Source organism: Periplaneta americana, chromosome 12 (genome assembly GCF_040183065.1).
Source record: "Periplaneta americana isolate PAMFEO1 chromosome 12, P.americana_PAMFEO1_priV1, whole genome shotgun sequence".
Classification (NCBI taxonomy): Eukaryota; Metazoa; Arthropoda; class Insecta; order Blattodea; family Blattidae; genus Periplaneta; species Periplaneta americana.
The window spans coordinates 38194399-38207180 of NC_091128.1; the positions used below are offsets into that span (position 1 = coordinate 38194399).

Genomic DNA, 12782 nt, shown 5'->3' on the forward strand with positions numbered 1-12782 from the left:
CTCCAATTCTTTATCCCAATTATTATTTCACGAGGTTAGAAACGTCCTACCCTTGTCATGTTAAATTCGCTTCAGTTCATGACCCATTTTCTCAGAATCTGCTATGTGAAAGAACTTGCCATATTCATCAGATGTTCCAACAGTATTTTTGTCTAAATTTTAACTATACCTTTCTGTAATTTTATTGAAATTGTGCGAAGTATAATTTAATTAAATACTGAAAATTGAAGATAATCATTTTACTCTGTATACTTCGTATTGTTTTAGTGTCTTTTGTTTCTGGCTTTTCGGTTGAATATGCAAATTTCTATGTCTGTGTCTATGTTACTGTAGGTGTGGTTGGTGTTTGTGATGTTTTCTGCGTATGTGGAAGTGTTGTGTGATTTGGTTATGACTGTAATGTGTGCTTTGTAACGTGTCTGAAATGATCTGCCTGTCTGTCCGATGTAGAAGTTATTACATGAAGTTTATTTGCTTGTTTGGAATTATTTAATTACTCATTTGGATTATATGAGTAAAATCACAGTCTCATGACAGCGTGGAACCCACACAGAACTTAGCACCTACTGTTCAAGGCAGATGTATCTCAATGTTCCTGCCAGAAATCGAAGTGCAACATAGAGTATATCAGTAATGTTATTATTGTTTTGATTCTGATTATATGTAATTATATAATTGCATTCAGCGATACTTTCAACTGCAGAGGTTATTAAGCGTCAAAATACACTATGTGCGAGAAAGGGACGACAAAATTTGCCTGGAGCCCTCTATCAGGACAGGGTTCTTTTACATGCCATAAATCTGCAACATGGGCTTAACAGTTTTACTTCACTCCCAGAGGATATAATACTAAGGATTGTTGTTGTTGTTGTTTAGTCAACTGTCCGAAGACAGGTCTGAACATCACACGTGCCACCAAGAAGGCACCACTTGTGAGGCAACTAGGCCAGAAGATAATGGGGTAGGGTGGCCAGTACCTTTCCCCCTCCATTGCATACATCGCCAACCAGCTACATATTAACACTAGTCAGACTTCAGATGGATACAAACAATTGTTCTTCTTCTGACACATATCATCAAGTGAGATGCACTGTCTAATAATAATAGATGTACATACCAGTGAGAATCTCAATCAGAGGATTACTAAGGATTATAGCCTTTTAAAATCTATCTGCCTCTGTGAGATTTTAACTAGAGTATTAGGGATCCAGAGACTAGCACGATATCTGCTAGACCACCGAGAACGATAGTGTAATGATTAGGGGACGGATTCATATGCACTAAAAACAGCAAAATATGCACGTATACACTTTAAACCAGGACATATGCACTAAAAATAACAAAATATGCACTGTTAAGATCGGAAAAAAAAAAAAAAAGTATTTTATGTTAAGCAATTCACTATTATTGATGGTTTTTCTGTTATATATGAGAACACACCATCAGTTATTAAGGGAAGGTTAACTGCCTTATACCACCAATGTTAAATTTGCTCAATTAATGACCCATTATCTCATCAACTAATGAAGATATCTATTGAGATTTTTACAGGATAAAGGTACAAGGTTTCCAAGCAAACTGACATATTGTAGATTTATAAAAAAATACAAGTTGTAAAAAATATATTTTTTGGTAAAGTTAGTTTCATTTTGTTACTTTTATGTAAAATATTTTTTTTTCTGATCAAAGTAATAGACTTAACATTATTTAAAGTGAGTCAAATTCATTAATGTTTTTTTTATCGATATGTATTTAAAACTTTCATCTTTCTATCATTAGTTTGTAAGAAAATGAAGCATTTTCATAAAAAACCAAAATAAAATCAACATTATTTTAAAGATTCAGATCTTTTTTTACAACTTATATTTCTTGATAAATCAGCAACAGTTTTCTTACAAACATTGCAGCTTTATCCTGTACAAATTTTAGTATGATACAGTGAGTAATTCCTGATATACGAGTAATGGATCATTAAATGAACAAACTTAACATTGGTGCAAAGTTTTTCTTATTTGTCACCATAATAAAATGAAATAGTCTGATTTTCCAAGCTGGTAAGTAGAAAACAGAAAATTGCATCATTGTGCTTATATTAATGTTGAGAGGTGGCAAAATTCGAGTTCAGCGAGCACAAAGAAGTCTATCAACACTTCCGTGCTCACCATAGTGCAGCTTTCTCGTAACAAATGTCAAAATCTTATGCACTTGAAAAGCAGATCATAAAGTGGCTTCTTGTTTTGATTATCTCCTTATTTGTTCTTTTAATCACAATTTTCATCCACCATAACCTTTACAATTTTATGCAATTGCACAATCGGCTATGTATTTGATTGTGGAGTGCTATGTTGATCGTCCACAATCATTTGCCGACGACAGAGCACTGTCTGCATGTTGTCGGAATGCAATGAATACCGGTACAATATAACTACCATAATGCATTCCAATGCCTGCATTTCTTCTGTATTCCATTTTTTCGATATTTCGTCTTCTGAATCTTGGATTAAGCACCACATTACTAAAATGTAACAAAATATGCTTTTATATTCACTAAAAGCTGAATTCATTCATAGTGTTCTGCCAAGGGCAAGTCTTTCACTGCAAACCCAGCATTCTCCAGTCTTTCCCATTTTCTGCCTTCCTTTTAGTTTCTGAACATGATCCATATATCTTAATGCCGTCTTCTTCTATCCCGAACTGTTCTCCCATTCACCATTCCTTCCAGTGCACCTTTCAGAAGGCAGTTTATTCTCAATCAGTGACCTAGCCAATTCCTTTTCCTCTTCTTGATCAGTTTCAGCATAATTCTTTCTTCACCCACTCTTTCCAACACAGCTTCGTTTTTTATTTTGTCTGTCCACTTCACACACTCCATCCTTCTTCATATCCACATTTCAAATGCTTCTAGTCGCTTCCTTTCATTTCGTTGTAATGTTTCTGCCCCATATAATGCTACACTCCACACAAAGTACTTCACTAGTCGTTTCCTTAATTCTTTTTCCCAAAGGTCCGCAGATGCTCCTTTTCCTTATAAAAGCTTCCTTTACCATTGCTATTCTCCTTTTGATATCTTGGCAGCAGCTCATGTTACTGCTTATAGTACACCCCAAATATTTGAAGCTGTCCACTTGTTCTACTGCGTCATTTAGAATTCGTAAGTTTACCTTCTTTACTTTTCTTTCTTTGACCATGGTCTTCGTCTTGTTTACATTTATCTTCATTCCATACTGCTCACAGCTGTCATTTAGCTCCAGTAGCATATATTCCTTGATAACATCTCCTTTTCTGCTAACAACGCCATATCATCAATAAATCTTATACACTCTATTCTTCTTCCTCCTACTATTACTCCTCCCATGTTCTGAAAACAGTTCTTCACTAAATCCTCTAAATATATGTTGAGCAGGTAGGTGATAAAGGGTTGGGAAAGGTAAATGCAGTAAGTTCCCATTGGTGTTCGCACACCACTCTCTCTTTCTCATCTTAAAAGATTCCAGGGGGCCACAGCGTGGAGGTGATGAGAGTGAATTTGACTAATTAGGCCCTCCAGACTTCACCGAAATTCACCACAAGAGTTAAATATCAATTTTATCAGGGTTTTTGACTCTATCAGGAACTGGGAAATCCCAATTAGCCTTTAAAAGGTGAAATATGAATTAAAAAATATACATTTATATGCACTATAAAATCTTGACTTGTGGTTTCAAATAACTTGAAGTGCATTTTATATAACAATATCATATCATTTGCAATTAAGAAAGAAAACGTGCAAATATGCTAAAATCTGCTCTCTAGTAATGATGAATATTAAGAAAAAGCACAAGGTGATAATGATGACGATGATTAAACTGTATTTGAAAATGGAAATGCTTATTGTAACCAAGAAGAAATAATATTATATTGATGATGGAGAATAAAGAACAAAGAGATTTTGTAGTGAAAAATATTTGAAGCTGGGTGAAGTGAATACCTAGAAAAACCAGACGTATATATATGCGAGAAGATGTTTGTATTTATTATGATCATAAATGTGATAACGATAATGACATCGTTTATAACAATTAAGAAGACTGTGATCGTGATCATGAATGCTACTTATTATGAAGATTTTGAGAAACACGACTGTGTTATAAAATTATCATTAAGAAGATTACACGTTGGAAGTGATGAACGTTAAACATAATTTTGAAAATTGTGGAGACTACTGTGGGAACGATTTTCGTTATAATGATGTTTATATAAAGGGTGATGATAAGGACAATAATTATTCAGAAGAAACATGATGCTGATGACAATGAAAAAAGAAGTAATAGTGTCGATGACGAAGGTGGTAGGGATAATGTTGCTGATGAAGACAATGGTGATAGTTTACAGACAAATGATAATGATGGAGTGAATGACGATGATGTTTAAAGTATCATCTTCTGCTTGGTTGAAAATGATTCTTACCCATAACCAGATTGGCGTGCAGCCCGTTAGTCTTCCAAGCATCGGTGACATGCTTCTGGAGGTACTTCCCGTCCAATACCAGCCACTGGTGCTTTAGGGAGGAACTCTCATCATCTGTGCGAGGCAGATCCTGAAGAGGATGACGCCAGAGCTCGGGCACAGAGTCTAGAAGTTCCTCAGTGTCCTTCTTCCTGAGACACTCCAGGTCGTTACCACACTGCAGAGTTTCCACGAACTCCGCACTCACTCTCTCTGATTCGATCAGCTCGATGCCGGGAAAGATGCCAGCACCACTGGACACCCAGGCATTCAGGAACAGGCCCTTCGTCTCCCTGAAATTTATTGTGATCAGCTTCTAAAAGTATTCTATAATGTTCTAATTGTTTTATTTATGACTAGATCCTGCTACAAAACAGCGAGAACAAATTACGCATGTTGTATAATAATATCTAAAGTAAGGTGTTCCCTGAAATAACAACGTCGTTCTTCATTTCCAGCATGTTGACTTCTTAATAACATACCTCCCCCCTGACAAAATATTATTTACTTCCAACAAACATAGTGTCCTGTAGAAACATTTCAGTCTCATTCTGCACAATGTTGTTATACCAGATCTAAAATATTTTATGCCCCTTATATAAAAAAGGTATTGTAGTTAAGTTCTTATTCCAGAGAACACCTCAAATTCAATATATCAAATAGCAACATTCTGAAATTATTATTTGTCATAGCAAACATTCAGTTTGATCAATATTTACAAATGGTTATATTTTTTCCTACTACGTCTCAAATAATTAGGGAAAACACGGGAATTTTACTGGAAGCAAGTAAAGAGATAGGTTTGGAAGTAAATCCCGAAAAGACAAAGTATATGATTATGTCTCGTGACCAGAATATTATACGAAATGGAAATATAAAAATTGGAAATTTATCTTTTGAAGAGGTGGAGAAGTTCAAATATCTTGGAGCAACAGTAACAAATATAAATTATATTCGGGAGGAAATTAAACACAGAATAAATATGGGAAATGCCTGTTATTATTCGGTTGAGAATCTTTTATCATCCAGTCTGCTGTCAAAAAATCTGAAAGTTAGAATTTATAAAATAGTTATATTACCGGTTGTTCTTTATGGTCGTGAAACTTGGACTCTCACTTTGAGAGAGGAACATAGGTTAATGGTGTTTGAGAATAAGGTGCTTAGGAAAATATTTGGGGCTAAGAGGGATGAAGTTACAGGAGAATGGAGAAAGTTACACAACACAGAACTGCACGCATTGTATTGTTCACCTGACATAATTAGGAACATTAAATCCAGACGTTTGAAATGGGCAGGGCATGTAGCACGTATGGGCGAATCCAGAAATGCATATAGAGTGTTAGTTGGGAGGCTGGAGGGAAAAAGACCTTTGGGAAGGCCGAGATGTAGATGGGAGGATAATATTAAAATGGATTTGAGGGAGGTGGGATATGATGATAGAGACTGGATTAATCTTATTAATAAGTATTTAATGAATTTCAATCTTAAGGCATATAAACTTGCAAATGTTTATTTGCCTTAAGATTGAAATTCATTAAATACTTATTAATAATTTACCAGGCATATTGATATATTAAAATGAATTGTAAATTGGATTAATCTTGCTCAGGATAGGGACCAATGGCGGGCTTATGTGAGGGAGGCAATGAACTTCCAGGTTCCTTAAAAGCCAGTAAGTAAGTATGTCTCAAATAAAACAGTAGTGACACTTGCGCATGCAAATGCAGCAAACTTGGCTTCTCCAGATTGGATATCATCTCCCCTCAGGGATAGCCTGTACAAAACTTCTCTTGTGTTGTCTGAATCTCTGGTCTTATTCAATGCTGAATATGTAACCAGCAACTTACGAATGTGCATTGTTGATTTATTTCCTCGACTGAACATACATATGAAGAAATTCGATTCTTGAAGTAAGTGACAGCAGTGTTAGTGGTGGTGATGGTGATGGTAGTAGTGGCATTCTGCACAATTTACAAATTTTAAATTATTAGATGCAGTAATTTTAAATAACGTTGTAAAGTTTCCATAGTACATAATTTGTGTTAGGTGGACTAGGCTAATGGACAATTAGTGGACTCTTGACAGGTGAATGGGAGTATTGCGTGGTCAAATATTTTACTGTTCACCATAAAATCAAGTTTTACTCGCCAAGATTTGAATCCAGCTCTTCAGTGGGAAAAGTTGAGCCTCTAACAATTCTACAATGTTACATGGAAAATGATTTTGAATAATTTAAATGGACCATTTGACTGTCACTATCAACATCGGCAGTACCTTTACCAAGAAATATCAATCAACTTACGTTATGGTACTTTCGTCCCTTCTACCTTGGTTTCTTTGAGTAGAACTTTCATTTACTTTCCTCCAAATTCGGATTTCTGAAATCTGTAACTCATTTTCTCGAACATCCTTCCAGCCTGTTCTTGGTTTTCCTACCAGTCCAGTTTTATAGAATCGTGGGTCATTGCAATAATAATTCTTCTGTCTCCATTCTGTAGATATGGTATCGACATTTAATTCTTCTGGCCTTAATAACATCCACACATTTAGATCATTATATAAAGTTAATTATCATATTGTGTTATTCAATCTGAGATGACATGGTCCCTCATCTTACAATAGACCACAAATCCTCCTTAATAAGGTACTTTACTTTTAAATATATACAACATATTTTCTGTGGTTTACCTCATAGTTCAGTTTAACTTCCAGAGAGAGTAACTGGTTAAAAAAATGCTTTGTATTTCCAAAAATTATTTTTAATCTAAGTGACTGTTGTTTCCTGTAATTATTTTACAAATAATAAAGACGTTATTCTCGCTCAAATTTTTAACATTAACACTATTGTTGTACATAAAAAATGAATAGTCCCCTTAACACTAACAATCGGAATAAATTAGCTTTATGAGTAATTAAAACCTTAAAACCTTAGCTTAATTCTTCCCTTTTATCATAAGTATTGTTGGTTTTTGATCCCACATATTAAAAACTTGCTACAAGTTCTTTCTCATGATTCTTTATGTTCATTATCTTATTCTCTTTACCATTGCTTTCATTCAGGTACCGTACTTCAGTACAAATTTTACTTCTTACTACTTTAGCTTTTCCTGTAATTATTTTACAAATATTAAAGACGTTATTCTCGCTCAAATTTTTAACATTAACACTATTGTTGTACATAAAAAATGAATAGTCCCCTTAGCACTAACAATCGGAATAAATTAGGAAATTCCTGTTTATAGTTAAAATTAGGTAGGATGAGAAGGTGAAAGCTCTGACTGAAGTCTATTCCCGATATAGAGCTACAAAGAGTATACTGGAAAAGATTCAAAAACGGGCTTTCAAGTGTTGTCGGAAAAATTCACCATTAAAATGGGACACACTCACGGACAGGAGAACGCGAATTCGATTATGCGCACTGTTCAAAACATACAGAGGTGAGCCTGCAGCCTGCAGCCACCAAATTACTCTTCAAGGAACGACCACTCTTACAAATTGAGGGAAAGAAGACAGAACAGACACTGGAAAGTTTTCTTTTCTCAATCGTACTATCAGGGACTGGAATGCTTTACCTGCACAGTTACTATAGGCTTTACCAACAACCAAAAATGTATTTAAAAATAGGCTTAAGGACTTTACTAATAGACGATAATTATACACTGTATTTAAAGGGTGTAGTTAATATTTTGTTATTGAAGTGTTCTATCAGTGAAGAATTATGTTGCGTCAGTGAAGTGTGTTGAGTAAGTGAAACGTGTTCCTGTCAGTGAAGCTTTATAGTTTATAGTGGCAGTGCAAAGTATTTGAGCAGTGAAATGTTTTTGAAGTGTTTGTGAAATCAGGATAGAATCAGTGAAATGTGTCATTGTTCCAGTGCAGTGAGTGAGTTGACAGCGAAATGAGTGTAGTGTTGAAAGGTACTTGTGCAGATATGAACATATCATACTCGTGGGTTTTAGTTCGAACATAGGTTTAAGGTACAAATTAGATTTACTTTAAATGTTATTTTAACTGATCGTGCTTCATTTAATTTAGGATGTTCCCTGTTATTATTATTATTATTATTATTATTATTATTATTAATATTATTATTATTAATTATTGTTAGTATTAATTATTAGTATTATTATTAATTGTATTTTTGATTAATTTTGTTTATTATTGTCTTTATTTGAGTGTAATTAGTTACCACTGCCACAGGGTATATACCCATTGCAGTGTGAATAAATACATACATACATATAATAAAACATACCGGTACAAAGGTATAATCTTGAAGAACAAAATGTTTTTAATCTTATTATAGAAGCAGGGTATTTAACACATGAATAAACGATGTAGAAATATAGAGTAGACAGTAGACATTAATAGACAAAGTATAACTAATTGGATAAATGGAAGAAATATGTTAATTGTTTAAATGTAGATGGCCATTATTTTATTATGTCGATGGTTTAGAGCACACACATGTTAAGTACATTTTTCGGTCAAATTGAGTTAAGTATAAAATTGGAGTCCACTGAGGTGTATATTTACTGTGCACAAATGTGGGAAGTGAATACTAAGAGTTTTCTATAGATCTGTGTTGGCAAGATGTTGTATTTACTGTAATCCACGTGCACAAATGTGATAAATACGCTTACTACTTCTGGGCATTTAAGAGCCAATAGACAAATGTGTTAAGTGTACAATTACAACATTTGTGTTGTTAAAGTTACAGCATTGTAAGCCTACACTTTTCAACATTTGTGATCTGATTAATGGCATTTTCATTCATTGTTGATTTAACTTCCAGTTGCAAGCTTGATTTCTGGTGCAGTGATACTGAATTTAACACAAAGACAGTCAGCACACAATGCAACCCCTGAAGAACAAAAACTTCATGTAAAATCTATCATTGATTCATTTCCTCGATTAGAGTCCCATTACTGTCGTAAAGATTCTTGGAAGCTGTATTTAGCACCATGATTTGAATTTGGCACTCAATATACTGCTTATATTGGATCAATACTGTCATGAAAAGAGTGTCACACTGGTCTCTGAATTTGTTTATCGAAGTATTTTCAAATCATATGATCCACCACTGTTCTTTCATATTCCAAAGAAGGACCAAAGCTCTAAAGCATATCAAACAGCCAGTAGTAAAGAGCCCTTACAAGAAGAGTGGGACAACCACAAAAAAGAGAAAATCAGGCAATGCAAATGAAAGCCGAGGATAAGAAAAGAGCCATTGAAGATCGGGGAGTCCACGCCTGTGGAGTAACGGTTAGTGCGTCTAGCCGCGAAATCAGGTGGCCCGGGTTCGATTCCCGTTTGGGGCAAATTACCTGGTTGATGTTTTTTCCGGGGTTTTCCCTCAACCCAATATGAGCAAATGCTGGGTAACTTTCGGTGTTGGACCCCGGACTCATTTCACCGACATTGTCACCTTCATCTCATTCAGATGCTAAATAACCTAAGATGTTGATAAAGCGTCGTAAAATAACCTACTAAAATAAAATAAATAAAAGATGGGAGTATAACCTTCAGATCCATCACTTTCGATATGCAAGCTATTCTCAGTGTACCTCATGCATGTGACATTTACTATAAACGTAAACTTAATGTTTACAATTTCACCATAATGGATGCCAGTAAAAATGATGGGTTTTGCTACCTTTGGGACGAGTGTAGTGAGAGAAAAAGCAGTATAGAGATTGTTGGTTGTCTCCTGAAATAAATTTATAGTTTACCTGTGTCTGTTACTCACTTAACAACATTCAGTGGCACTTGTGGAGGACAGAACAGCAATCAGTTCGTCACTGCTGCAATGTTGTATGTGGTAAACCGGAGGAAAATTTGGAAATCATTGATTTAAAATTCATGGCATCAGGACATTCTTACTTGGAAGTGGACTCTATGCACTCAACAATTGAACGTAATGCTACCTCCACACTCTCGCCGAGTCGACCCGAGTGCCACTCGGCGAGCACAAACAGTGTTGTTGCAAGCGATGTACCTATCCACACTCTCGGCTCGGCGAGGCGTTCAGTTGTGACGTGTACACGATGGAAGCTACCGAAATTGCAGCTGCATCAGCTGAGAAAAGCGATACCAGACAAATTGCGGCTCGCCATATTGGCATCTAGAATAACTGAAATATATTGAACAGACAGTCGCGGAAATTTGATAAGTGGTGGTCCTCCAGCTTGGGGTTTGGGCGAAGGACTAACAACCCATCACCATAAAAAAGAGCTTGTTGCGAAAACTCAATATAAAATTTATCTTTTGAAAAAGTGGAAAAATTCAAGTAGGCCTACGTTGGAGCAACAGTATCAAATATAAATGACACTCGAGGGGAAATTAAACGCAGAATAAATAGGCCTATGGGAAATGCCTGTTATTATTCGGTTGAGAATCTTTTATCATCCAGTCTGCTGTCAAAAAATCTGAAAGTTAGAATTTATAAAATAGTTATATTACCGGTTGTTCTTTATGGTCGTGAAACTTGGACTCTCACTTTGAGAGAGGAACAGTGGTTAAGGATCTTCGAGAATAAGATGCTTAGTAAAATATTTGGGGCTAAGAGGGATGAATTTACAGAGAATGGAGAAAGTTAAACAACGCAGAATTGCACGCATTGTATTCTTCACCTAACATAATTGGGAATACTAAATCCAGACGTTTGAGATGGGCAGGACATGTAGCATGTATGGATGAATCCAGAAAAAGCATATAGAGTGTTAGTTGGAAGACCTGAGAGGAAAAGATCTTTGGGGAGGCCAAGGTGTAGATGGGAGGATAATATTAAAATGGATTTGAGGCAGGTAGAATATTATGCTAGGGATTGGATTAATTTTGTTCAGGATAGGGACCGATGGCAGGCTTATGTGAGGGCGGCAATGAACTTCCGGATTCCCTAAAAGTCATTTGTAAGTAAGTGAGTACAAGAGTCTACACCAGTGGTATTCACTAGAAATTAAAGGAGAGCCGAAAGTGGAAAATAGGAACTTGCCAAAAGCCACAATGCACTTTACAGTATTGAAGCTTAACAAAATGCGCGGATTTTTAATTATTATATAATTTGGTCTATTATTGTTATTGCTATTATTATCATCATCATCGTGATCATTATCTAATATGTATATATTACTGGTATTTTGAAGTTAAAGGGCGGATTCTGCTATCCTTATGCAACTCATACGATACGAGCAGGTTGATTTGATGTTTTATTTCACCTGTAATCTGTTTTGAATGAGTTTGGAAATTTAGAAAATAAAGTGTCACATACAGCTAGAAGACACTCCTTAACAATCTCCGAATCTATAAATAGCTTAATGTCTGCTACGTGCACGATGCTTTTGTTGTTAATTCATTTTTATGTACAGGGTTTACATTACTTTCTGTACAGATATTACGGAATTTTTAACATTTTCAGTTTATCTTTGCTTGAGAATCTTCTGAGTACCTGTTACAAAAATTTGAATGCACGCTATGTCTATTTAGATAAAAACATTTACAATCCAGTATTATATCAAGACGTAATAAGACATGAGACATGACACTGCTGTACCTTTTTTAAAATGAAAACAAATGCGCGTCACTGTTGAACACCTTCACTGGCAGTAAGGATGCAGGGTAACCAAAGATTTACCCAGTTGCACATTATTACAGAAATTAAAAAGAAAAGGTAAAAAAATAGTAATAGCAGGCCTAATATTAATTCAATAGCCGCAATAAATCACTTTAAGAGCCGCATGCGGTCCGCGGACCGCGTAGTGAGAACCACTGGTCTACACTTTTTGTTATTGTATCTGGGACGTGGTGACGCTCGGGTTCACCATTCGCTTCCTTTGACTCGGACACCAAAAACCGACACGGAGCGGAGCGCAGGCGAGTGCGAGTCTTGGCGAGCGCGAGTCTAGGCGAGACATGGCGAGGCGAGGCGAGCTCACCGTCCACACTCTCGCGCTCGCCTTGGCTCGGGTTGACTCGGCGAGAGTGTGGAGCTAGCATAAAAGGAAGCACATGAAAGTGTACATCACTCGTGAATGGACGCTTCTGATCTCAGCAACAAGAAGAAATCTTTGCACATATCAAGTTACTGTAATGCACTACGATGACTTCTATGAGCTTAAGAAATTGACAAGAAACATAGTAAATAACTGTTTGATCGTAAAAATGTAAACTGGGTGAAAATGAAAGGATCAGAATGCAGAGGAGCAAATCTACGACTATTCAGCACAAATATGACCTCTTAGAAGGAACATTTTTTGAAATTGACATAAGCCAAATAAAAAAGACAAGACTGTAGGAGA

The 12782-nt window shown here is 35.7% G+C and overlaps 1 protein-coding gene across 2 annotated transcripts in view; it reads right to left on the reverse strand.

Moving 5' to 3' along the window:
* Nrt (Neurotactin) overlaps positions 1–12782 on the reverse strand; it is a 358799-nt gene that overhangs the window by 15327 nt on the left and 330690 nt on the right. For both annotated transcript variants that reach the window (XM_069841121.1, XM_069841122.1), the window contains one exon: positions 4447–4778. In XM_069841121.1, coding sequence (XP_069697222.1) covers positions 4447–4778 — 332 coding nt within the window. The remainder of the gene's footprint in view (positions 1–4446; positions 4779–12782) is intronic.